A 27813-nucleotide genomic window follows, 5' to 3' on the forward strand; every position below is an offset into this window, starting at 1 on the left:
TTTTTTTAAGGATGTGGATGTTTTTTATGTTTTTTTTTTGTTTTGTTTTTTACCATACTAGAATAAAGTGTAATTGCACATCCACTACAGTAGGTGGCAGCGTCACTCAAAATATTTTTTTTTTTTTAGGCAAATTAGTACAATTCTAATATATTCTGTTACAGGCTAAAACACAAAATAAAGATATTCTTTGTTGTAAGCTGATGTATATTTCTTCCTATGCTATTTTGTTTTCATTAATGTTAATAAAGAAACTTATAACGACAAATGATACTTATAGTCACAGTGGATTGTTGGGGAGGCACAAAATGTTTTCTTCTTACTGGTTGTGGGCAACAGAAGACTATTGAGAAGCACTGATTTATGGTGTTGTGATCCATAAATTGCAATATGTATGAATTAAATTGACTATTACACATCAGGCCAAATCAGACATTTTGTACACATTTCTCCCAAGAGAAGTGATTCTTAGTGTGGTACAAATATTAGTGCAAAAGAATCACTTCCTAGATATAGTTCAGATGTATTTAACTTTTTTTGCAGACCTGTTTTACACAATTTTTACTTCATTTTTTCCAATATTTGATGTTACAGTGGTTTACAATATTTAATTTAGGAATAAAACATCTGTCTCGTTTTTGATGAACGCATAGACTTAATGAAGGGCATTATGGTTGAGATTTTTTATTTTTTTTTCTGGTGGTACTTGGCGTGAACACAAAAATACAAATACTTCAAATAATGTATCTTTTCTTTTTCATATACTGTATCTATCTATGCCACTTAAGTGTAATCTAAAGTACCTTTTTGTTGTGGAGTGGTGAGGGTGATTTCAGGCAGGGACTTTGTGGCCAAATGGTGAACATACTGCGGCTTCACTTCTGACTGGCGAGGAGGACGCATCCTGCCTATGGCCACCCACTGAATAGTTCAGAGTACAAGTTTAGACATTTGGTCACGGTTCAACCCCCGTTATTTGTAAAGTTTATTTGCCTTTGTGTAAAATACAAATAGAGTAGAATAAGAAAGATGTTATTAAAATATAAATGACTTTACATATGCATGTTAAAAAAAATTAACCTTATCTATGACTGACTTGGTCTATCAAATGTACGTATATGAAATGTGTCCCTTGAGCACAAAAGTTTGATGACTGAAGACTTCATGTATAACACAGAATTAATGCATAATTTGTAAAATGGCATACATCTAACCAAAGAGGATAAAAGGCAGATCTTTAAGACTGACGCTACACAGGTCAATGGCATAAAAAGTATTTACTTGATATAATTATACGCACGTCACTATTGAAATAATTGGGAAAAACTTACCGGATTGCTGCTCATTTCTATTTTTCTTAAAGATGTGTCTGTCCACTCAATAATATCTTTAAATGTCCCTCATTTACACCTTTTTAATACTAAGCATTGACACCCAATACAAGGATAAAGTGTTATTTCTGATTAGCGGCTACTTCTGAAGAAAAGTTCTCTCTCCAATGTGAATGCGGTGTGTCACCAGAAGATCAAATGAGTGATGGGCAGGTAATGTGGACACGCCTCCTTTTCTGACATCTTCTGAAGTTTTCCACCTCAGCCCACAACAAACTTTGTCCACTTGTCTAAACACTCAGTGCCATGCTTGAGTGCATAGTGCAAACACACCAAATATCAAGGTTTCTTTTTTTCAATTTGCTTTATTTCAGCTACACTCCATATAATTGTAAAGTAAAAGGAGCACCAATAAAGCCAACATAAGGCAACTTAAAAACATTCAAACTGCAGTGAGGAATGTAAAAATCCTGAAAAAAGAAAGAAAAAAAAAAACACCTTCAAACATGTTTGCAACCTTCATAAAGAACATATTTCATATTTAATGTAAAAATGAAAATACAGTTCATGTAGGAACCTGTTCTGTTGTGCCATCTACACCCAGGCCTGCCAGCCGGGGTAGAGCCTGCTGAGGTTTTTGGGGTCCATGGCCTGTTGGATGAGCAGATTAACCTGACCGTCCACGGAGAGCACCGTGCCTCCTTCCACTCCCTTCAGCTTCTCCTGCAGTCGCAGCAGCACTCGCTCTGCCACCTTGTTGAAGCTCTGGCTGTCACTGCTAGAGGGTGTCATAAAATGAGTCCATATCTGGTCTCACCACCATTTATTGTACAGGTACGTCTTAGGCTGGCCACAATAACATAAATGAGAAACTGTTCAGCACCTGTTTTGACGGTGGTTGTCCAAGTCATCCCCTCCCATGGCTGAACTGAGCGTGGCGTTGAGCTCTTGCTGCTCGTCGTGCTGCAGGTTGAAAGCTTTTAGGGGGTTCATGGTCCAGTCAAAAAGGGGATCGTAGAGCAGCACCTATACGACGCACAAGGACACACAAAGCACATGCGCTTCACGAAAGGAGACACTGGACACATTTTAATGAGAACAATCCACCAGCTGTATGTGGGCAAGTTTTTGAGGTACCTCCACGATGGTCAGCAAAGCTTCTTGAGAGCTTCTCATGACCCCCATGGTCTTCTCACAGCATCTAGACATGAAGAACATTAAAATTAACTTAATTGTACATACTATCTTGTATTACAAGAGGTAACTGTGGGCCAACCACACCCAAAAACAAAGAGCTGACAGAAAGCATCAAGAAAGACTGTGCTTCCAGGACCCCCAGGCATTGAGCCAGGCAATGATTAAGGCAAAGGGATTGCCAACCAACTACTGAAGATTGACATATTGTTTTGAAAATACCTTTATTCCATCTAGTTTCCCTGCATGAAAAGCACTGGTGTGGTAATTTCATGGTAATTTCTTCACAGTATTCTTTTTTTTTTAATCCAGTTTTTGTGGGTTTATGAGCTGGAAGCCCAACTTGTGTAAAAATAAACAAATAAATACATGAAATCACTTAAATTGTGGGCCCTGAATCAATACTCTATGAAATGTTTGACTTTTTGAATGGAATTATGGAAATTATTGAACTTTGAGAATATTCATTTTTTTTTTTAAATGGCCGTTAAGTATTTAATTATTCTTATGTGCTGCTGCTTTGCTACATGTAAATATATTATTCTACTCCAATCTATGAAAACTGACAAAAAAGAAATGTAAAAAAATCATGTCACATTTGAAACTACACTGACAGTTTTCTCCCTCCCTCCGTGCCTCCTGACTGAAGGTTGCTTTAGTTAACTAAAACTAACTAAATAACTGAAACTAAAAAAAAAAAAAAAAAAAAAAAAAAAAAAAAAAATCATTAACAAAATAAAAACGAATATACTTTAAAAAAAAATTTAATAAATTAACTGAAACTACATTTTACATTTACAAAACTAACTAAAACTAACTATTACCGTAATTATAGTGAAAATGTTCCTAGTTTTCGTCTTTGGAAATTAATTTAATACATGAGCCTGTGGGGTTGATTTTAAATGTGAATAAGTACATTTATTTCAATATTAATCTGAATAAGGATGTTTGACATTGTGTCGCACAGAAGTGACGTCATTTAGCAGCAGCCAATAGAAAAGCACCAGATGACATCGCTCCCAGGCGGCAATTTTGCTCCAACAGCTCGCCTTGCCTGCTTTTTCATTTAATTCAGCCGAAAAGTAACGCTAGGTAAGAAGGGCGTTTCATTTTTCCATTTTACCATGCTATTATTAAATATTACACACGTTTTAAAAAAACGAAAACTAATACTAAAACTAACTAAAACTAAGCATTTTTTAAATAACTAAAACTAATACAAAATAACAGAGCCACGCTGAAAAATAATTAAAACTGACTAAATTAAAAAACAAAACAAAACAAAAAAACAACAACTCAAAAACGAGATCAAAACTAACTATGATGAAAATTCCAAAACTCTAATAACCTCCTGAAAACTCCCTCCACTCCAGTGATTCCCATCCCATCCACAATATCCCTGGAGAGTCTGAAGGGAACCGTCTCAGGGGTGGGCAGAATCTTGCCTTGCTCAAAAGCCACACCTGCACACAACCATAAAAGCAGGACCATGGCTAAAGTGTTCAGTGTTGCACTTTGAATGATGCTTATGGGAGTATTGATGAAGACGTTACCTAAGTCAATGTGCACCAGTTCGGCAGTTTGCTCATCAATCAAGATGTTCTGAATGTGCCGGTCACCGAGGCCAACGATATAGCCGACTGTTGGTCACAAAATAGTCACATCATTCACGCGCAAGTTGAAGCCAACACAGTTTTGGCATTGTCATGATAATAACAGATTTTACTGGGCTATTTACTGTATGAAAAAGTGCTTTCAAATGTTCATGCACTCAGATACAGTTGTTTGACAATAATGGTCACTTTGTTATTGAGTACCGATAGAGGAGGTGGCCACACTGCGGGTGTAGGCCAGCCGCTTTTCCATCCACACCGCGGGGTCCACAAAGCGTTCCATGCAGAAATATCTGAAAACGGGCTTGAAGTTTCTGCACACCTCGATGTAAGCATGCAGCTTCTCGTCAAACCCCTTCGCCTCCTATAATGACCAAGTTAATTAGCAAAGTGACATTTATTATATCATATATTATAATATGCACCATATCTCTGTTCATCTATGTATTGATCTACGCTAGCAGCATACTGACATACAGAACAGTTAATTGCTCTTCCACTACTGTAGATCAATGCTTCTCAGTGTGGTACGAATACCGTCATCTTCTTGCGGCAGGCAAGGCTGGACACATCCTGAGGTCGATATCGTTTGTGGGCCCCTTTGACGGGATCTGCTAGGAACTCTCCGAGGGGAACCGTACCAGAACACCATTCCAGAACCCCGCTGCACTGGGAGAATGGCACCACCTTGAAATGAGCATAAAATCCTTATTCACCATCTAAAAATGACTAGAGGAAGTACAGCAGGTCCTTGAGTTATGACGGGTTTCTAATCCTTCAGTAGTGATGTAACCTAAATTTGTACTTAACTCATTTGCTTCCAAAAACATATAAATACGTTCTATTTTTAAAATTACTATGGTCCAAAAACATTTATACATTTTTTGTTTTTGGTTTTTATGCTTGAGCATACAGAAGGCTTTGGTGCAGCCTCTGAACTGAAGAGAACCCCTGAAGCAATGGTAGTTGCTACAAAAACGCCCAGCAGGTGGCAGCAGAGTATAAGAGAACAACCAGGGCCACATTGCAAAAAGCTCTTTTCTCCACTGTTTTAAACAAATTTGTGAATAATGATGAAACTTAGCTATATGCTGCAAAACGAAAAGAGAAATATGTTTTTTTCCTGATGAAAAAAAAAGAGACTAATCTTTCTTTTGGTAGGTTCCATGTTTTTTTTTTTTTTATAACAACAGAACACAATGTTCTGTGGGCTTTGCAAAATCAGTCAAAAATCAGTAAAACAGCTAGGAGAAAAGGGGGTTGCGTCTGTGAAAATGGCTGGGAGTCAATGAGTTAGAAGTGAAGTCAACCCAAAAATGATCCTTACAAGAATATGTTGTATGCAGTCTAGTCTAAACATGGCATTCTGATAAATATTTTAATTTGTGAGAAATGTATTAAGCAGAAAAATCCACCCATTCTTATGCATTTCATGGGGCGGCCATTTTGCCATTTGCTGTCGACCGAAAACGACATCACAGTTGCTCAGTTCAGTTTGTGAACGTCACATGACCAAACAGGTGGTCGTTACCTGAGCACTGAGCAAATGTGACGTCATTTTCAGTGGACAGCAAGTGGCAAAATGGCTGCAGTGACTGATAAAAAATAGATGTATTTTACTGCTTAATTCATATTCCGCAAACACAATATTAACCTGAATACCACGTTCAGACTAGTAGAGCTGCATAGAACATATTGTAAAGAAAACATTGGGCTTAATTGCCCCGTTAAGTCAGAACATGACATAGTCAATCACTTGCCTACACTAATAGAAAGTAAAAAAAACAAAACATATATTTATAAGGAAATAGACTAAACCATTGGTGAGAGTCATTGAGAGCAAATGATGTACAATGTACAAGGACTCTGCATCTTGAAAAGTAAAGAATTATCTGTGAATAATGTGGCTGAAATATGAAACGGATCTATCAAAAACCTTATATCTTCTGATGTTGAGCTTCCTCTTGCGAGTATCGATATTGCGCTGCAGCAACATGGAACACATGCCAAACACCTGCTGCATCACCGCATCTTGTCGCAAGTCGTCTTTACCCTGTTCACAAAGTAAAATGCTAAAACAATTGAGACAAGTCTGTTGATCATGTGTTTCCATGATTAGAAATTATTCTCGTTTGCTCACAATACAAAATACACAAAATAGTACAGATGGAAATTTAGTAATATACAATTGAACAAGAAAATACTAGAAGTCTATTTCATCATGACTGTGTCAAACAGTAAATGATTAGCTTTTAAGTTTTTCACACATTTAAAAACACACACCCCGCTATTGGTGACAAAGGTGTGAAAAAATATTTGTGATCTGCAAACCTAGTGTTTGTCTGCACACAGAAACACATTAATTATTAACTGAAGGCAAAAAGAGAGACGTCACCAAACAGATGAGTGCATGGGACTAAGGCTAAGCCTGAATAAATGTTCAGGAAAAAGAAATAAAAACATTTGCACTTATTTGTACTGGAAACCTACTTAACCAGAACATCAAAGCCAGATTGAAATGAGCTTAAAGCGCGTGCGTACACACCTAGCAAATAAACATCCACGCACCTTGACCAGCTGCCTTCTGCTCTTGCCATCAGAGCCGACACAGTCTATGATCTTGGGCAGGTTGACTCCTCCAATCAGGTGATAATGAGGCCTGAAGGAATGGACGGTAACCACATCATCATAGCGACCTGAAGGATCAACCTATTCAAGCAGATAAACAAGTTGTTAAATATTTGTGGTCATGCCAAAAATAATTCTCAAGTAAAAAATTGGGGAATAGTAGACCTATGCAACTTAAAGGGTTCAGTTGTTTAAAAAAAACAGGAAGTCAAACTAAATTCAATTCAAAATACAAAACATTTTGGCACCTTGAGCTCAACAGTGGGAATTACAACTTGATCCATGTCTTTTATTTGATGAATGGGCTGATCCGCTGGAATGGGAATTGCCTCTATAATGAAGGATACAAAACTGAAATCAGTGACAATCTAGACATTACAAATAAGTGTCGTCGAAGGACAGTGAAATGCTGTCTAACTGAATTACTGTATTAGTGGAAAATTCCTACATGTACCGTATATGTCTAACTGTTTTACTCACTCCTGTCCATCTTGTGTCTGGTGGCATCCAGATAAGCAAGTGTGATATAAGCCTCACATAGTCGCTCGATACCCCGGATCATCTCGCCTCTCTTTTTCCTGACGGCACTGATGATCTTTAGGGCCACATCTGAACGTTCCTGCAAGGCAAAATATGCTGCATGTATTTGTTTTTCCTCAAATAGCTGCAAACACACTGAATCGGAAAAGCCAAAAGGTCGCATCAAGAGCAACCTGTGTCAAATGTATAATAATGCATAAATGGTGCTGTACAGCCTGTATGTTCAATAGTGTTTACATGATCAGGATTTTTTGATTGATCAGTGATCGTATGGGGGGAAAAAAAAAAAAAAAAAAAAAAAGATAACCGATCACCGATTCGACCAGAAGATGGATTAATATATCGACTGTATTTAAAAAAACTTTTACATTTTATTCGACAGTCGACTGCCGCCATACGCAGGGCTTAGGAACTGGCCCGGCCCACGAATAGCAAAAACCCATTATTAGCATGCTATTTTTGGTACAATTGATTAAAGTGAGCGCGGAGAACATGTGGTGGATGTTCTCTTATTTCATTCATAAATATGACAACAGCGTGCCTCAAACCCTCTGTATATTTGTAGAAATCAATTAACTGAACACACTACTCCTATTACCATCTGTATTATATTTTTAAAATCATTAACTAGGTTTCCTTCCTTCATTGTGATCCTACCATGTCAAACTGCGATGACTGCCGATGACTCCTACAAAACTCCTCGTCCTTGTTAGCGTTGACCAGGGCAAAGATGATAAACAATGTATGATGAGGGTGCTCAAGACAAGAGCGGAAGATCAACTGTGAGGAGAAGAAACGTGTAATAGCAGTAAAGGTCGCAACAGAGGTCATGCACGTTCCCCCACAAGAACAGAATCATCAGATCTTCTGCTTCAGAAAGAGTAGTCTCACATCACTAAGGACGTCATGGAAGCCCACATCCTCTCTGTCAGACGCCATCTTGGTTCCCATACGGGCAGCAAGCTGATACATGAGAGGTAGAAACTTGTAAGAGGGGATCTTCTTCACTCCTTTCTATGAATATGAAAGAAAGACAATGAGCCCAGATTTAATCCAAGAGATGTATGTACCAGGGCACATGAGACAAAAACTACTAACACATGCAAGAAATTCAGATGTGACTGACAAACCTTCATCATGTCATTGACTGCTTTAATGTCAGCGTTTCCCAACCAGAGCGACGCCAAGCGGAACATCCAGGTGTCATGCTCCTCACCTTGCTCCAGACACTGTATGTAGTTCTCTACTGCCTTACACAGGAAGCGCTGTTTGTCTGCCTGCAGGTTGGAAAGGGCCCTCTCATCCAGTTCCAGCTCTCTTTCAACCTTTATTGTATACCTGGAAGCAGAGAAAAAATGCAAAATTTGGTGTCAAAGACCTATCTAAATACAAAAGTAGTACAGTAATAGGTTCAAGATCATATGTTGAAGTGATACTTCTTGACTGAGATAATCAATACCAAATCAAATATAAGCCATTTATGTTTAAGAGTACTGTTAAATGATATTTTACAAGCAAACACTCTGGCACGCAGGTTTGGTTTCTGTACGGACGAGGTGAAGATCGAATTGATTAAATCAGACTGTACACCGCTATACACAGCTTACCTGTAGTCCAATTACAAGAAAGGAAGTTTGCAAAGGCTGCAGGTGGCCTACAATGACCTTTTGCGGGTGCTTCTTAGGAGACCAAGATGGACCAGAGCAAGTAAGCTGTTTGTTACAGCTATAATAAATGTATTACAGCTACTTTGCTAAAGCTTATATACAGTTTTATTTGTTGCTTGAATAGGACTATGAACAAAGTTGTGCTGTCTTTGATTGATATATATGTGTAGTGCTGTACGGTATCAGTCTAGGATGTGGAAACATTGATATGACTGCCTGATGACTGGATAACCGTCCTGTTTTTATTGTTTTGATTGTTTTTTTGTTGTTGTTTTGTTATTGTTTTTAATTGTTTTGATTGTGTGTGTCTTTGTTGTTTGTTTGTATTGGACTCAGAGTCTGGAATAAAGTTGAATTGAATTGAATGGAATTGAATGGAATTGAATTGAATTGAATGGAATTGAATTGATATTAAACTGTTTTGGGATCATAGTGAACGGTATAGCAATGGTACTTAACTAATAACTGATAACTAACTTTTTTTCCCCAGTATTGGCAAAAGTGCTAAGTCTCTAATAAAAACATCCTGAAAATAAAAATACAGGCTGTAGTGCAAACCTGTTTTTCGTCACGTTACACGTCTTCAATTGATCCACTTCTTTTTTAGCCTTCTCCAGCAGGGCCTGCTTATTCTCAAATTCAGATGAAGTCATGTATTTATCAATGCTCTGGTACTGGGCGTCTGAAAATCGAGCCAGGGACAAGAAGGCCTCGATTCGCTCATTCTGAAGCCGGGAATCCTGCACTCCCAATTCACCCTCAATTACCTCAACAGCCTAAGAGAAGATTACAAAAAGAGACATTTACAGCTCTGATAAAAGATTATGAATAACATAGTATATGTATATTTGGCTTCTTTTTCCTCGTGAGTGCAGATAAGTGGGTTAGTGTGTAGACAACCTCTCACCCTTTCCAAGTACTTCTCCAAAATGACACCAGGACTTTCCTGGCACGATTCAGCCAGCCAGTTACCACAGAGCCTGAGGCACTCAGTGTAGACTGGTGCCAGAGCAGGGTTGAAGTCAAACTGTTGAGCAGACACAAAAAGACGACAAAGAAAACAATGGTAATCAAGAGCATGTTGTGTAAAGTTACAGGATGTGAAGAAGAGTTGTCTTTACCTTTTCCTCAAGCTTCTGTATCATCTGTCTCAGGAGGCCCAGAGCTAAACCCTGGTCTCCCTTTACCCAAAACACCTGAGCTTCCTCCAGTTGCCACGGTGATATGGGTGATGATGGCCGAGGTCCTTCCACTCCAAGCTGCTTCATTTGAAACACTGCTCGCTCCGCCAACTGGACAACATGTAGAGAACCATAGGCCAGCTAGTCAACCAGTCATAACTCATTGTGAACGTAGGTTCACCTCTCAAATCAAGCCCAGGTTACACCAAGCAGCACACTTCTGTATGGTATGCAATTTGTCAAAAGTTACTACAAAGATTACCAATATAACGACAAATACTTTGAAAGTCGATTGGTTATCAGAAAGGATAAATGCGGACCGCAATCACAATGTACGGTACACTGTGTCACTATAAACTAATACACAATTACCGCCATCTTGCTTAAAGATGAATAAACCAGATTCTTTAAAAGATAGCATAGTTAATTGCACAGCTTGGTGACTTGAAGGTAGCCAAAAAGTCACATTTTCTGCGGATGCTACCTGTGTGTTTCCTGCTTTACGAGCGAGCTGGCACAGCTCCAGTAAGTGGTCAGTAAGCACTGAGCTCAGATACTGAGTTGTGTCGTGGTCCACCGCTCTGGATCTCAGTGGGTTGTAGGATACAGTCCGAATGGCCAAGATGGGCTCCACCAATGAAAACTCACTGTTGGCGAGCAGCTGGGTGTGCTGCCGCCACTGGTTACAGACATTCGTCACAGCCTGTTCTGAGAATGGCCTGAAAAACAATAGGAGGAAAAACAAAGTGAACCTGCATTTTTAACATTCTTAACACTGGCGATGATATTCTACTAATACCTTGAGAACAGCAGTTTGATGCTCTCCAGCTCTCTGATGCTCTGCAGGTTCCTGAGGGTTGGGTACAGTGAGGACACTGCCTCCAAACTGCCTTTACACAGATCCTCTACTTCACTACCCCTGAGGAAAAAGATCCACATTCTTTGACCGTTTGATATTATGCCATTACATTCGTGTCTAAAAAGTCAACACACCTCGCCCGTTTGAGAGTATCATCAAACATGGAGAACTCCTTGTCCCTCAATGCTTGCAAGGCACAAAACACAGACTCATGGAAGCCTGGCTTATGTTTATCACTCCTGACATTCATGAAGAACACAAAGTTACCCTACACTATAATGTACAATTAAGGCCCTTCTCCCTCCACGCACCTCTCAGACAGATCGCAGTCCCACTGAGTGTTCCTCCAGGCAGCCTGGAAACGGAGCTCCCTCAATTCAGCTCCCCACTCCACCCCTTCACTTTCCAGACCCTTCATGTAGGTGGTGAGGATGCTATTCAGACCAAAGTTCTGCAGGCCCTGCATGGGTCACACATATATATGTGAGAGACAAACAAAGAAGAAGTACAAATGGACAAAAGTATTAGGACACCTGACCATTACACCCACAGGAAATTCAAATGGAAGAAAATGTGGAGTTTGTTCTCCTTACTAACTATCATAACCATTCCATTTTCGGGTAATACTTTTTTTTTGTTATACTGTATGTTCTAGAGGATATGAAACGTTTACCTACCTCTATTAAAAAGAAAAAAAGAAAAAAATGAAACATTTCAAAACATGCTTCCACAACTAATATGGCCGATAACCTCTACAACAAAATTGGGGAAGAATTAAGCTTTTTAGATGGGAAGTAAAAATAAACAACTGTGATCATTTGGTTGCAGAAACCTGAAAGTTTTGTGCCAACACTGACCTGTTTTTAGAACAGTTCATAATACACTCAATTGTGATTAAGGCTCCAGTTACAGCAAAAGAAAAACAACCCCAAAGCATGATCCTGCCACAAAAAAAGCTTCACTGTAGTTATGGTCATCCTTTAGTTATGAGTAGTGGTGCATTGGTGCCAATTATAGCTTTAGAAATTATGGCAAAAAAAAGTTCAACCTGGTTTTCATCGGACCACAACTAATTCTCCCACATATGCATGGGACTTTTCAAAGGAAGAAGTGGCTTTTGTCTTTTTCCTGCCAGGGGTCGCCACAGCAAGTCACTCACATCATTTGTTTGACACAGTTTACACCATATGCCTTTCCTGAAACAATCCACCCTTTTCAACCGAGCTTGAGACCAGCAGTTGCTGGGAATTGGTGCAATGACTGGAACTCCAACCCAGACCATCTGCATAGAAGGGAGAAACATGCACTACGCTACCAGTGCTTGAGATCAGGTGGTTTTTGAAAGTTTTGAAACCAAGGTTGAACTGTTTGTTCATAATTCCAAAAGTACCAGGTATGTTTGATGCCGTCACAACACTGCTCAACAATGAATTTGCATTGAGAAGAATTTAATTTGTGATGTGCCATTTACCATTTGTATTTTGAAAACTGAATGTGACTATGTATATATATATACATGATTTCAGTGTTTTTAATTTTAAATTCAGTTTAAAATTTATTGGACTTCAGTTCCAAACAAATAAATTCAAATTGTACAATTCAGTTTTTCAATGCAATGATTCAAAAAGAGTAGTATGAATACAAATTCAATTTGTGCAATTCAAATTCAGTTTTTCAATGCAATTATTCAAGTTTAGCGATTCAAATCATTCAAATTTAGTTTCTGATGGTACATGTTTCAGCCCATAGTAAGTCTCCTTACTTGACCACACTGTGTAAATTAAGACCCATGAGACTAAGAGTGTGCAAATTGACATTGCCCGGTCTGTTTGACTTGCCTGAAGAATTCCCACTTGTCGAGTGACATCTGGTAGGGTTGAATGAAGGTCGTATGAAGTCAGAGCCTTCCCCCACATTGCTTCATGCTCGTATGTTCGAATCCTGCATAATTGATTCGACAGATTTCTGTGAGTCTGATAACTTGGTCACACAGAACATTTCACATTGAAAAGCATGGCTGATTACAAGATTATTTACTACCTTGTTAGTGGATTGGTCATTGTTTCGAATTCACAGCCATAAAGACTGTCAGGCTCTCCGATGCTCCGGTATACATCAATCAGCAGTTCCTACGATTATGTTCATAAATGTCAATCAAACCAAGCCAAATTCAGTCCTTTTATTGTAATAAATTGATTAAATGAGAAAAAAATCATGTGGCTAAGAGAAAATCTAAATAATGTTCCTTGAAAGTGGCATATTTGAAACATGACTGACCTGCAAACTAATATTAAAGTCCTCCATGCTCTTCTCAGTCAGGCTAGAAATGGTGATATTTTGGCTGTTCTCTTCAAAGTTGATCTTACGAGTTGCTCTGCCTTTGGTTCTGCTCATTCAATTGAGATGCATCAACAAGACAAAATAAACTGTGGAAGCATGCAATGCACCAACTGACAGGTAATAAAGCGATTGAACTAAAATGTATTAACTCACAACTTCCTGGGATTTAATCAAACGACTTCATTACAAACGATATACATACCTGCGACTGTCCTCCAAATTAGATTTAATCTTATCCACATATATCTCAGTGTAGAGCAGAGCAGTGAAGTGAGCAGCGCATGACTGAGCAGATTGGGCCACCTCCAGATAGTTCAGGTCCAGCCAGAAGTTGGAATCACACACTGTGCCACAAGACTTGCTAAAGCAGATTGACATAGTATTAAGGCACTGAAAACAAAGAGTTTGGGTCTTTATAGTGTGCCCAGCCAATATGAAGGAACGGGCAGGTCTATGTGTACAGTTTTTCAATGTGTCCGCATAGATCCACTATAAATTATCAAAGTGTAATTCAGCAGCTTGATGATGAAGCGCTGCCTCCACAAAGGAAAATGCAATCAAATATTTATGAATACTCACTTCTATGGGAGGATATGTTTAAACTGGACAGTGGGCTTCATGCAAGCATAATTCATTTGCAGTCTGGATGCAGAGAGTTGGTAAACGCGTCTTGCTCTGGAGGGAGTCTCAGAGTTTTCAGAAGACTACAATAAAACCAGAGGCAGTGCTTGAAGTACTGCCTCTGGCGGTCCGCCGGGACTCATAGAACCGTAGTTACTGTCGTAACGTTCGTTTTAAATTGTGAAAAAAAGTCTACACCTCCTTTAAATTAACATGACAAAGTCACAAAGAATTTAAGCTAACAAAATAATTACAAACGTTATCACACCTCAGGGGTCTCTGCTGGTATCTCAGATAGTCGATAACTGCCAGCATGGTACGCAGAGATGCCTTGTCGTACAAGCCTTGGCTGGCGGTGTCAGTCTCTGCAAGAAATAATTTATGCTAATGACCAAAAAAACAAAACAAAACTATTATATATTACTGTCATCGACTGTCAAATCGTCATACCGGAGTCAAGGTCAAGTGGTGTGGTGGAGCGGCTCGAGGCCTGAGCACTTCTGGAACAAAAACTGAAGAAGTCCCGGATATGGGAAGAGAGCAACTCTCTCCATGAACCCTGACTGTCATCCAGGAGGATAGAATGAATAATGAGTGGCAACAGCCTCTGGCAACAGTCCAAGTTCACCTATAGACAGAGAGACACAACCATCAATCAATGACACAACAATGGCGCTTTTCTGCTGAAAAATATAGCGAAGTTAAAGTTTCTCAAGCTGCTTACCAGACAAAGTGGTCGGGACAGTAGGAGAACCTCACACTTGACTCCGCCGCTATCCAGAAGGGCAGTACACAGAGACTTCAGCCAAACCAAGTGGCCGCCCATCTGTGGGATCCAAATGTTTTGGTTCTCCAGGTTCTCCTTGGCCTCTGAACTTTCCTGAGCACTCACCGCAGCCGCCTGACAATAGCAACAGTCAGTGCTAGCGTCTAACAACAACATGGCTCTGCTTAGAACTAAAGAATGATGGAACCCTTTCACATTAAACAGTCAGCTAATCAAGTTAATAGCATTTTTAGAGTTACAAAATATACCATCAAGGTTGTGACTCAAATGTTGTGTGTTTACTAACATAGTTGCTTTTCAAGTTCATGATTCAGCCTATTATATTTAAATGAGCAATTAGAATTTTATATATATATATATATATATATATATATTTATTTATTTATTTTATTATTATTATTTTTTCAAATTTCACCATCTGTGTATTTTGTCAAACAGAAGGAATCTAAAGATGACAGGAAATAGATTTTTTAGACATAAACCCACCTTCTTATTGGCTTTTCGGAATGGATTTAGGTATGTCAACATGGGGTCTCTACTTTCTTTGTGCTGTTCCCAAAAGTGGATTCCAGACTGAGTGGCAAGGATGTCCTTCACCGACTGAGTTGCTGCCTTCCTCACGTCAATACTGTCAGAGTATAAACGTCACAAAACATCTCCCTTCAACACATTTACGTAGATTAAAACACCCGTTACCACTGGTGAGTGAGGGAATCATTTATGCAGTTAAGGACGATGTAAATCCATTGCGAGTCAGTGGACGGGAACATGGTAACAGCCTTTTCATAAAGGGGGTCTCTGCCGTGGAGTAAGACGATGGTGGAGAGATCTACAGGCCCTAGTTCTCCTAGACTACTCCCTGCTGCCTCTGGAAGACAGGTTACAATTTGAATATGAAAAGCATGCTTGTTTGTTGTCATGAGACACTTCAACATACCAAGAATGTCAGCTCCATTAGGGTGGTTGGTTGCCATCTTACAGAGCTGCAACAGGTTCAGAACCAGCTTTATCAGGATGCTGTTGGTGGGCTCAGCTAAGGGTGAGCACACAAAATGTATTAGAGGTAATGTCTAATTAAAAAAAAGGGACATATTAACACTAAATGCATCTGGTGTCCTACCATGGCACTCTTTGAGCAGCTCTCTTATCTCATCCTTGCTGTCGTGCAGTTTTTGGGAAAGTTGCTTGATTCCCTCAAGTCTGGTCAGTGGTAATGAGTCAGAGGTTGTCACAGACAAGAAGTGTGATATTTCCTGTACATAAAATAGACTGTGGCAGTTAAACAGAATAATACAGAGACAGATTTACTCAAGTCTGTATGTCCAGCCATTCCAACAGACAAATACAAAGTAATCAAATTATTGCTGTGACAACATAACAAAAAGAAAATTGTAACCTGTCTCAATGTGAAGGTCCCAGAATTGTATTTGAGTTTGTTCTGGACAGAACGGAGCTCTTGGAATTCAGGCAGGTCAGGAAATGGTTCCAACTTGCAAATGGCTCCCTTCAGTTTGTGTTTATTTTCTATCACAAGAAATTGCAACAGACTGAGCACCTAGAGACACAAGAGACGCAAATAACTGTGAGGTTGCTTGAAATTTATATAAATAATAAAGTAACTCCCCCGTTTTCTGCAGTACACGTACCACTTTTTTTTAACTAAACAGGTTTGTTTGTTTGATTGATTGAAATGTTTTTTTTATATGTCAACATTTCAATACATAAATAAGAGACAACAATCAAATAAAAAAAGAAGACTCAAAATAAAACAAATATTTGAAAAGGAGTGAGAAGTTAAACTACATCTACTTCATTCTACTTACACAATACAAACAAACGTCAATAAAGAAACTTGTTCTCTTCCTAAATAAATGAGTGCCCATTACTTTATGACCACTTCAACAATCAAATCATATGTTTAAAAATATATACCTGTAACATGATGTATGATGTCAGCTAGGAAAGGCTCCAGCTCTGTGTGACTCTGAACAAGAGTCACAAATAGATTTTTTTTTTTTTACTGTAGTGTTTGTGTGCAGTGGTGTAGAACTTCACTGCATCAAACAGAGCTGTTTCTCAATTCAGTATTGTGACACTTTCATATACTGTAGAGAATTACACACGAGTGCCATCTGCTTTTCAAATGTCACTTGGTTTTCATTCTAAATGACTTTAAAAATCTATGAGTAAAAAATGAACTCAAAAGTCATCAAGATTGGTATCGCAGCTAAAAAATGAAAAGAATGAGAAAACCAATAAATAATTGTTAAAAATTGTAATACTGATTACATTTTGTATATATAGTAACTATATATATAAAAACAAAAAACAAAAAAAAACTAATAGCAGTGGTTTACAATATTTTTCATTCTGCTTGCCCAGACTTAAATTCCATCCAGTTTCTTTCTTTCTTTCTTTCTCTTATTTTGTAAGAACTGATCTCAATGTATGAAAGCTTTCAACACAAAATTCTTACCTGGTGAGAGATAGCTGGCTGGCTGGTCACCTGTGCAGTGAGGGTACCAACAATAACCTTTAAATGGCAGTCTAATAGAGCACCATCGCAGAACTGCAAAGCAGCCTTACAAACAGCAGTCAAGAGGTCACAGCACAAGGACAAACTTCGGCTGGAGACCTCATCACACTGAATTGGTCTGTGAATGGAAATAATATAAATGTAAGGATTTTGTTACACAATTTTATGTAATCAAAATGAAGTCATCTTTTCAGCCTCTTGTACAGTTAAATTGTGGAAGCGTATAACTGTATGTGCAGCATGTCTAACACTATCGACGGATTGACCTGTGTGTCTCTGCTTGCAACAACCAGCTGTTGATATGGTGGATGAGTGTGTAGATAATGTCTCTAAGGACAAAGGCCCAAGCTCCTCCAAGACCTTCTTTCACCTCCCTAAGCAGCAGGTTGACAAAGAGGTGATACATCAGGAGGATGCGGTGACGTTCATAACCGTTAGTTGTCACAGCTGCCTTTTCACAAACTGCCAGCAGAATCCTCTGAATAGATATCTGAGGAAGATTACAACAAAAGGGACAGTTTATCATCATATATAGAAAGTATGATAATTCGGATACGTAGGGTTACAATCAGACGAGAACGTCTTACTGGAGTTTTTGACAGAATGGCCACGAGAGACTTATGGTTTGCGCTGTGGCATTTGCTCAGATAGTCCAGCGTAGCTTTGATGACATGAGAGTTGAAGTATGGTGGGTTCGGGACAGGGTCCAATTCCCTAAGAAGAGATTTAGATTGGTGCTTTTTAGTAATCTTTTTTTATTGAAAAGCACAGAATGATATGCTATAAAATGCAACTACTTAATTTAAAAAAATGAATAACTTAATAACTGAATAATCAACTATAGTGGAACCTGCAGGTCTAAACAAATGGTCAGCCCCTATGAGAAACAGTTTCTCCCAAAGCTATCTGCCCTCGACAGGGTGTATATATATATTGATTTTCCTATATCACAATAAGATGTATGTATAAGTTTGTATAAGCTGTTTAAGTATTAGCTTGTATAACTTTTCATTATTACACACTTCCTCTTTGTCTTTTCTGGGCAGGCTTGACAAAAAAAAAAGTTCATCCTTGATGCTCTTCTCAATCTCATTAAACTTTTTTTTTTTTTTTTTTGGTCAAGTATTGGCATCATGCATGGTGATGGTGAAACTCTGGTTATTGTGCATATTTTTCCCCAAATCTTGACTGAAATACAAATTGTAGAGCATTCCACTTTCGAGGATGTAAAATACAACTGGAAGAAAAAAAACTCAACATCAAAAATCAACAATTCGACACCCTTACCCTGTAAAGTGCTTCAAGTCTCCTCTATCCTTTTCGGCGGCACCCCTTTCATAGAGAGTCATTAGCAGTTCCACAACTATCTCTGGTAGGTTATTGTGGATCAGGTTGTCAATTTGCTATGGCAAATAAGAGGGAAAATGTCAAGTGTAGTATAGTAAATACAACATTCATTAATCATCATATCTTTCTGCATGAGAAAGCATTTGATGCTGAATGGATCGCAATGTAGTTAAAATTCACTGGCACAAGAAGTCAAATGTAAGATTTTGATTTAATTTCAGCCTATTAATTCAGCTTTACCTGTTTGCCCAAACAGTTTGCATCTTTGAGCAGGTCGTACACACGGTGGGCCTTCTCCCTCTGTTGTGCTACCTGTGTATCCTGGCCAGACAGCGCAAAGTATGGTAGGATGTTGACCATAATCTTGGGGAAACAATCAGCCAGAAGCTCTCTCCATTCCCTCTCAAGATACCGGCCAATGGACTTTACTTGCTCAAAGTCATCCAGGAAGACAAGGTGCGGGATGAGCACCTGGTAGGAGGAGCTGCAAGCAGGCCAAATGTGTTAAAAGAATGGTTGTTAATGTTATTGTGAGGAATTTCAAGTTTTTATTTTCTAACCTATAGAAATCTTTGAGTGTGCTATGGTCAAGCAGAGTGAAAGGGAAAGATTCAAGCGTGTAGCTGTCGTCAGACTGTCTCTGGGAGAGCCACTCAGCGACCAGGTAGTACAAATGTGAGCTCACAAATGTTTTCATGTTGTTGTAGCCGAGTGCTCTGGATACACTACACAACATCTGTGACAGAAGCAAAAATGTTGCAAAGGAAATCCAATGGCCACAGCCTAAATTACACCAGCACAATGTAAGGAGATACAACAACTGGAAACAAAATGCTCTCTTATGTCAAAGGGGTAAAAATTTAAGAATATTTATTATTGTGGTTATAGTCTGCAGTGGCATGAATCACACTGGAAGGTTTTCTCCTAACACACTGATCCTTAAGGTAACTGAAATGTTAACTTAACAGTCTGATACCATTGCAAATTAAAATTACAATAATAAGTCTATAATTCACTCATTGTACAGCTCTTCTAATCCAATACAATTACTCCTATTACAGTTATAATTCATATTCAAATTCCATCTTAATACATACTTCACAAAAACAACCCTAATGTCCCTCATTTGATTATTATGGTTCATCCATCTATTGGGTAAGTGTTTCAGATTAAAATAACAAAAAAAACATTTTTGGTATTTTACCTTCTTAATGAGGTGCTCCTCTATATTATTTTCCTTGTAAGATTGGAAGAGGGCAAACAGGGTCTGCTTCTCACATACTGGACTACAACACAGCACAACTGACAAACTCTTCAGCAAGGTGGCCTTACGGTTGAAAATCTCATCCTGCTCGTCATCAGTTGAGTTGCTTTTCTGAATTTGATGATATCAACAAATTATTGTAAAAATATATGTTTTATTTTCAAAGCAAAGGGATGATAGGAACAAAGTATCATACCAGAGGTCTCATGCCCTCCTGAGCTTTCAAGTAGATGTTCTCAAAAGCTGCTTGTTGGTGCGACAACATCTTTCTCCTGTCTCTATGTTCTGATCTCATATCCAGAAACAACCTGCATACAAAACACCACAATGAAAAGGCCTGGATATCTAGATTGTAAAATAATTATTTGTCACTACGAAGTGAATGAATACAGTGAGCCAGCTTTAACACATTAGCATACCTTTCTAATGACATTGCCACAAGCATGCGCACTTGATGATGGGAATCTGCAAGGAGAGATGGAAGGATGACAGACACTGGACGGTCTTCCTTTCTTTCAGGCTCCCTGTTATTCAATATGGCCCAACTGCAGCATGGGTCTGCCTGGCAGAGTGCACAAGGGATCATTCTCATCTTAACATATTAAGGAATCTAAGTGGTCTTAATATTTGTTGTCCCTTACAGCGAAAGAAATAAGACGAATGAATTGTCTTGCGGTATTTCACCTAGCACTGAAAACTACTACACGTTCTAAAGGCTTACCTCTAGTAACGCAACCAGAGATCGAACTAAAGCAGCTCGGACAGAGGCCGTGCATTTCCCTGTTTGGCTCAGGTAACTAAAACAGAATACCAGCATAAACCTTAAATGTTTCACATACATACATGCCACCTTTCAATTTAAATGATGATAAAGTACAGACCAGAACCCTGACAACACTTGTAGAAGGGAGCCCTGCACATGTTTCATCTCCAACTGCATGTAGTGGGTTCTCCCCAAGCTCCTGATGGAGGGCAATGAAGCCATAAGAAGTGCAACACAGATCTCCTGATCCTGGCGATACAAAGAACACAGGTCCCTGTGAAGATAGCAAAGTGCATTAGTCCAAAAAGATAGAAATAGTTTTCAGTTGTGTGTTTTACAAACAAAAGTAACTTTAAAAACAACAACAAAGCAAATAAAGGCAAAAAGATTTCCCTACGCCAGAGGACGAAGCAGAGAGTCAAACTCCTCTGGAGTGAGGGAGTCCTCAGCAGGAAGCTTCTTTAACAGGACAAGATACTGCACGGAAGAAGAGGACCTTTTTTTTTTTAGTCCGAGTGCTTGTGCTCACAAATATTTAAGGTAGAATGTCCACAGCCTTATGATACCTACCATGTTGACATGCAGGGCTTTGCTAGGGTCAATCTGCTCCACCAGCAACAAGAGTCTTCGTCGTACCTCCTGGGGTTTAAAAAGTTGGACATGAACGGGCTGGACTGAACCGCATGCACACAAGAACTCCAAGATTCCGAGGAGAGCAAGATCCTGGTGGTCCAAATGCTCGTCAGCTAACAGGCTTTTTGCACCTACAGAAGACGAGACACTGTTAAATATTGATTTGAGCGTTTGAACTCATCCAACCATCCATCCATGCATCTATCTATCTATCCATCCATCCATCCATCCATTTTCTTAGCCGCTTACGCTTATCCTCACAAGGGTCGTGGGGGATGCAGGAGTCTATCCCAGATGGCTTATGCAGAAAGCTAATGTTGCTGCTGTGTGGAATTAAACCCATTTTTGAAATGGATGCATGTAACTGTGAAGAGATTCCCTCTTACCTGGTCCAATTGACACTTCATTGCTATCTCCTCCTCTGGGTCTCTGACTCCCACTGTGGGACAACTCCTCATCAAACAGAGGATCATTGTCTCCATGCTGAGTTCTGTTCATTTCACAGTCATTATCCATTGGTTCGTCTTCATCCACAACTGCAGCTCTCGGAGAAACATTGCTAAGCTGAAGATATGGGAATCCTCAGTGAATGAATCTGTCTTACACCCAAAAATATGCCAAGCACTTTGCATAAAAGGGAGGTTGTCTTTTACCATAATTTTGTAAATCTCTGCCAGCTCGGTGACAAAACTAGCCGGGAGAGTCATTATGAAAAGACGAGAGGAGAATTTGCAAACATTTTCCTATTGAAAAGAAGATTAAAAAAACAAGCTGTAACTAATGAAACATTAAAACTGTCAACATTTTTTTTTTAAATCACCTTGTTTGTTGTTGCAGCAGAAAGAGTACACAGTCTCATGACACTCCTCAGCGTGGTCATGGTTAATTCTTCACTCATCTTCACTTTCACGCTAGAAACAAATCCACTTAACTCCTGTGCCAGGGTCTTCAAACAAGACATACTTTAACTATGGAGACATAATTAGAGACTGACTGCTTAAAGCTCAAATTCTTTGAATGCTTACCTTAGCTTTAGTGAAGAGTTGGGAGCATCCTGCTTCATCCTCAGTCAGGCAGCCTGTGGAGACGTAACCTGCTTGAACACCCGTCAGCAGGCTAAAACAGCGCAACAGACACTCTGGAGGGGTAGACTGACTCTGTAGAAGATAATCAGTGCAAGTCTTACTATGATGATTGTGCACAAACACGAGCGCAGTCTTAATCCTCACATCAGGAAAGTAGCAGTTAAGAAGGTTGTCGGCAACACAAAGAAGAGACTGCTCCAACTTCTCTCTGAGACTGGAGATGGCCGTGAAGTGCCCATCTGTTGACGTCACCTTGAACTTCTTGTCATATCTTCTGCTTTGCGCCAACTGCGTGTTGAAGCTGAACTGCAAGTACAATCTCTCAATCTCATCCAAATCCTTATCAACATTGAGCGATGTCGACTCTTGAGAAAAAGCACTAAAAGAAAGGATAATTGAAATTGGAATGCTTCAATGAAAGCTGTATTTTTCTGATGATTTTTTTTTTTGCTATTATACGTGAGGACGGTTCTATTTACCTCTCTACTCCCTCAGAACCCAAAAGGAAATTCAGGCCAGCCCGGGTGTCTTTCAAGGTCAAGGAAACCAAGATGTTTGCTATTAGATTGTGAGGAAAATCACTGTGGAAGGCCAAAGTACAATTAAAAACTTAAGAGGACTGAACCATAAAAGCGAGGAGGAAATAAAACGGAAACCTGCAAATGATAGGATGAGGTTTGGAGCTATCTTCCATCTCATCGCTCTGATCTGTCATCAACAACCATCCTATGAGGGTTTCCTTCAGGTTAGGTGACCCGGATACATCTGGGACTCCCAGATGGTCCTTAGGGACTGGACACTTCAGAAGAGCTTGAGCAAGACAAATCACAGCACTCCTAGAGAGAAAAACACAGTCAAGAGCTACTCAAAACCAAATTGATTGACAGCAAGTTAATTATTGCCGGGATACGCCAACCAATCATGTTGCTGTGAGTTGAAGTGTGATATGTTAACTGCCCATCGGGTCGTTTGTATCTCAAGACACCACCGTATTATTATTATTTTATTCATTGTGGTCTATGTTTTATGTTTTATCTTATGTGCAGCACGTTGTTTCAATTTTGTTAATTTTTTAAAGTTCTCTATAAATAACGATGAGTTAGGGTTCCCCTGCCTCAGTCTAAGTAGCAGTATAGAAAAAAATAGACAGATGTATCATATTTCTTGATAAAAATGACCAGTGACTCACTGGGACGGTTTGCATGCTGATCCTGAGAAGAGCTTCCAGAACTCTCTGTCCATATTGACCAGTTCACCGTGGACAATGGAGACCAGCAAGTCAAGGCTGAGAGCTTCTAACTGAGGTGAGCTCACACCCCGCAGCGACAGAGGCCACACCCGACTCCATAGTCTGTCCAGTTCTGGCTTGCAAACTCTGATCCTTTCGGGCAAATGTGCTTGACATCGGGCTACCTCTCGTAAACAGCGCAGCACGTACGTCCCTCGTTCTCCTCTCCGGTGTTCAGCTAGGAGCTGGTGCAACACTGATAACAGTGGGACAATCGCTTGGCTGGGCACCATAGATGGGTACTTCGATATGAGAGCTTCAGTGACCTGCAGCCTGAGAGTTAAAAATTTAAGTGTTTTTTCTCTCAAAACATCTTGTTGTACGCAGTAAGATGTGTGTTGTACTGTTCATACCATGGGATGATATCAAAGTCGCTACACTGAGGATGCAGGCGGTCCAAAAGCACCTCCCAACTGAGGTCGATTCGTCGCCGCTTGCTTGGTGTGCCACAGAGGGAACCAGCCATCAGGGAGGATCTGTTGGAGGTCTGCGTTGCCTCTGAGATCTGGGAGTCTCTGTCAATACTGAAAAGCTACAAAATGCAGCAACACAAAAATAATAAAATTTGTAAATACATGATTTACCTACATGTAAACCTAATTTTAATTCATCCAATAGCTGACATAATCTTTGTTACCTGGTGACAAATTTCAGCTGTGAGCTTGATGATGTTGTCTTTAACGGCGATGTGTCTCGTACCAGTGACGTACTTCCCTCTGCTACCAATATGACTAATTTCTTTCACGAATGCTTCATAGAGGTTGTACAGCAAATCCCGCCACCTGGTCCAGTCCTCAGCATGAGCACCTAAATAGTAGAATAATAACACATTTTAATTAATCTACTGTGTACATACAGTGGAAATAAAGACACAAACAGGATAATATTGCACATGATAAATACAAGATATATTTTGGGTTGAATATTTTCTTCTTACGCTTCTGAACCAAATATTATCAACCAAGAAAAAATGTTTAGACCATTTTCTGGTGACGACATACGTATGTAAGGCTACAAATCTTCATAAATCACTAACTGACCTGTGTCCTGGGTCTTTGCTCCTCCGGGATGGTGGATACAGATCTGCAAGTTGAAGAACTCGACAAATTCCTCTTTGAGAGCAGCACTGGGTCTCATGTTGTCCCAGACATACAGTATTGATGGTAATAGTTCCTCCCCCAGTCGACACACCCTCATTCGACAGTTCATTGCTACAGCTTTCAAGAAGGTGTTCAGTGCTGAGATGACATGCTCCAAAACAGTCAAGTGCTTCTCTTGCCTGATGAGCACAGGGGAAAAGAAAAATTATATATAGGACCACACAGTCGTGGAGTTTACCACAACCCATGGTGGAATAGGTCATATGAAAAGTAATTACAGCTACCTTATGTTTTTTTCCCTAAATAGAAGAAAAGGAGGTCTTTGTGTGTCTATTACAGGTGCAGCATTTATCAAGAGGTAATAAAGTAAACATTGCTAAAAAGAAAATACCTATTAAAGCAAGGTTGTATAATTACTCACTTTGTGTTGAGCAATGCCTTGGAGAAGAAGTCAAACAGGGTTCTTTTGCATCCATCAGTCTGCACGCAACAGCCCTGCACCACTGTGTTGATGACCCGACTTACAAGAACCCGGTTAATGGATTTGGATGAGATGAACAAGCCACTGTACACATCCAAAAGACCTTGAACGAACATCAAGCATCCATGATTGATCCTTACCATTAATAAATTCCAATGACAAATTAAAAAAATTATAATAATAAAAATCCCATTCATTTTTCTACTTACTGTGCCACTGCTGTGGAGTGATGTCACACCAGTACTTGCGAACAGACAGGATTTCCTTTAAAAGCAGGCTGCTGTAGTCTTTGCCGTAGGCTGAACAGCTGTATGAATTTTGAAGAACCTCAATCACATGCTTAAGGAGCTCACTGCACTTTAGCCGAGGCCCACCTGAAGAGCAAAGGAAATGACGCTACCATACCCGACACACATTGAACAAAAATGTAACTGACATACCCATACTAAGCTCTTTGATAGGAAAAAGGTTAACCTACTACCTCTTGCAAACAGAGGGTCCTTACGTTTGTTTGCGTAGCGTACAAAAAATTTGATCAAACTGCTAATTTCAGCCATCTTCTTCTGGCGGAGGGCCAGCGTTGTGGCTGTGACGTTTGATTTACTCGATTTCATGGCTTCAGTCTCCCGTTGGAGGTATCGCTGTAGAAACCTTCAATAGCAGAAATGAAAGAACATGTGCAATCGAATACTGGCAGATTAACATCATATAACTAGTTTTGGCAAAGCTACAATATAGAGATATATCAAGTTCCAAATAACAACAATAAACAAACCAGAAAACATAAAAGACAGTTTTTTTATGTCAATTTTAGAATATACAAAAATGTCATTTACGTCACTGGAAAACATGTACAGTAATTCCTCCATCCCCTATTCATCTATTTGCGGAATTGGGGGGGGCTGTAATTCATTATTTCCTGAAACACCCACCTACAGTATTTTTTTTTTTTGTGCAAAGAACCAAAGCAATAAAAGTTGTTGCTATGTTGCAGTATCTTGGTGCCAAGGAACTATGTTGAAGTAAGAAGAGGAGCTTCAAATAGACAAAAGCAGTATTTTTGCCATTATCTTGTGGCATGTTGGTGCCAAATACCGTAAGTATGTTGAAGTGACTTTAGACCATCATTGTCATCTTGTGGCATCTGTCTGTCCAAGCAATTATATACTGTATACCATTTTGGGGGGGGGTTAATTAGTGGCACGGATCACTCTCTATCCTCCCCAGATAAAATGAGAATACTGAATTACTTGCACAGAATACAGAAGCAGAGTACCTGAAAACAGCATCCCATGTAAGTTGTTTGGAGCCTTTAGTTTTAGGCCCCGATATACGATCAAGTTCTTGCACAATCTCTGGAGATCGTATGAGCTGTCTGAAGCGCTCAGCTTCTTTCTGAAGGCATAAAGAATGAACACACACAATGGGTCAGGTGGATCGGGACCATAAACTCATCTGTGGGGAACATAATGTATGAACATGTTAATATGGTGGTGTTACTACAGTACCTTCCTCTCTGTAACTTTGTCATTCTCCAGTCCCCTGCAGCACACCAAGAGATCAGAAAGAGCCAGACTCATCGTGCCTCTAGTGGTCAATAACCCTGCAAACAGATGAGTCCAACCACAGTGACAGGATGTTTAGATTGCATTAATTTATTAGTGCAATAATTTCTAGGTATACTGTACCTGTTTTCAAACCTTTCAAACACCACCAAACAAAACTGTTATAACAAGTTTGACTATTGAAATGATGACAATCCTGATCTCGTAAAATCGGGGCTTATTATTAATTAAATTGAACACAAAGCGGATATACTGTAGTGGTTGGAAGCCATGGCTTATTCTGTTGAATGAATGGCAGCAGGAAGGTATTATTATACCTTCAGCCATCTGGTGGAAGAACATTTAACTGCTCAGCTTGTCACTTTATGTAGCTAGTATACATAGACGAACAAAGACATATTTATAATCAAAATAATAATACTTTTCTGACGTGTTATGTGAAATTGGAGAGCCCTGAAGATCTGCCACGGCTCACTACCGTGACAACGCAACCAGGTTGGGAATCACTGCATGGCATTCCAGTTAACGCACAGGGTGATGGCTCTTTCCTCCATCACTGCACAGTTGTTGTTGTTTTTTTGGTACATATTGTTAGTTTAATTAGACGTGACAGAAACAGTAATAATTTCACATTGGGCCTTGTCCGTAAGCAAAGCAGCCTGGAGAGCTCAAAAGCAAATCAACTCGATTCATAATATTCCTAAGGGATGCTCTCAGCTCACCTTTCGTCGTTACAGTGACACTTTTCAACGACCCGTCACATATTATGATACAGTTGTTAGCTGAGGTGGTAAAGGTGGACCTGCTGTACGCCACACAACTTTTAAACCTTTTCCATCTTGACATGCGTAAAAACGTAACAGGAAATTCCCGCCTCTAGGGCCATAGAATGGCTACGCCATTTCCGGGTAATGCGACACTTCCTGGTGTGAAAAAGGTTGTTTCTGATTTATGAAATTTGTCGAAATGAAGCAATGGTCTTTCCAGTGT

The 27813-nt window shown here is 39.5% G+C and overlaps 1 protein-coding gene across 6 annotated transcripts; it reads right to left on the reverse strand.

Annotated features, from left to right (window-relative positions):
* Positions 1-1676: 1676 nt before the first annotated feature.
* Positions 1677-27793, reverse strand: atm (ATM serine/threonine kinase). 6 transcript variants are annotated; one of them, XM_077541542.1, is made up of 65 exons: positions 27546-27707; positions 26767-26861; positions 26535-26653; positions 25764-25909; positions 25468-25632; positions 25199-25361; positions 24718-24956; positions 24315-24484; positions 24031-24209; positions 23579-23950; positions 23046-23225; positions 22869-22970; positions 22534-22768; positions 22330-22461; positions 22125-22250; positions 21958-22047; positions 21691-21868; positions 21242-21435; positions 21069-21148; positions 20790-20945; positions 20630-20705; positions 20328-20470; positions 20105-20216; positions 19849-20019; positions 19205-19380; positions 18885-19128; positions 18585-18700; positions 17885-18011; positions 17564-17787; positions 17238-17415; positions 16158-16316; positions 15882-16014; positions 15699-15794; positions 15458-15629; positions 15248-15389; positions 14699-14875; positions 14425-14602; positions 14243-14339; positions 13870-13886; positions 13556-13718; positions 13291-13399; positions 13054-13142; positions 12852-12954; positions 11325-11473; positions 11148-11252; positions 10954-11073; positions 10639-10873; positions 10095-10265; positions 9881-10000; positions 9532-9749; positions 8437-8644; positions 8198-8320; positions 7964-8086; positions 7247-7385; positions 7015-7097; positions 6707-6847; positions 6075-6191; positions 4676-4825; positions 4343-4502; positions 4079-4165; positions 3874-3988; positions 2469-2532; positions 2215-2357; positions 1909-2106; positions 1677-1801 (listed from the first exon to the last, which is right to left on the reverse strand). In XM_077541542.1, exons 1-64 carry the CDS (start codon positions 27667-27669, stop codon positions 1926-1928), a joined length of 9399 nt encoding a protein of 3132 aa, XP_077397668.1. In that variant the 5' UTR covers positions 27670-27707; the 3' UTR covers positions 1677-1801; positions 1909-1925. The 6 variants fall into 6 exon arrangements, 5 of the variants coding, with proteins under 5 accessions (XP_077397668.1, XP_077397667.1, XP_077397670.1 ...); XM_077541541.1 differs by having other exon boundaries at positions 1909-2109; XM_077541544.1 differs by lacking the exon at positions 13870-13886 and having other exon boundaries at positions 13556-13714.
* Positions 27794-27813: the final 20 nt, after the last annotated feature.

The sequence above is a fragment of the Festucalex cinctus genome, chromosome 13 (genome assembly GCF_051991245.1).
Source record: "Festucalex cinctus isolate MCC-2025b chromosome 13, RoL_Fcin_1.0, whole genome shotgun sequence".
In the NCBI taxonomy this organism is placed as follows: Eukaryota; Metazoa; Chordata; class Actinopteri; order Syngnathiformes; family Syngnathidae; genus Festucalex; species Festucalex cinctus.

What these genes read in the sequence shown, in the direction of transcription:
- atm (XM_077541541.1), bottom strand. Translation starts at nt 27,669, where the DNA reads ATGTCAAGATGGAAAAGGTTTAAAAGTTGTGTGGCGTACAGCAGGTCC. An exon ending in ACAAAGTTACAGAGAGGAAG is followed by an intron (nt 26,654 to 26,766) that starts GTACTGTAGTAA and finishes TTATGCCTTCAG; the next exon opens with AAAGAAGCTGAGCGCTTCAG. An exon ending in GACAAGTGGGAATTCTTCAG is followed by an intron (nt 11,474 to 12,851) that starts GCAAGTCAAACA and finishes TGACCCATGCAG; the next exon opens with GGCCTGCAGAACTTTGGTCT.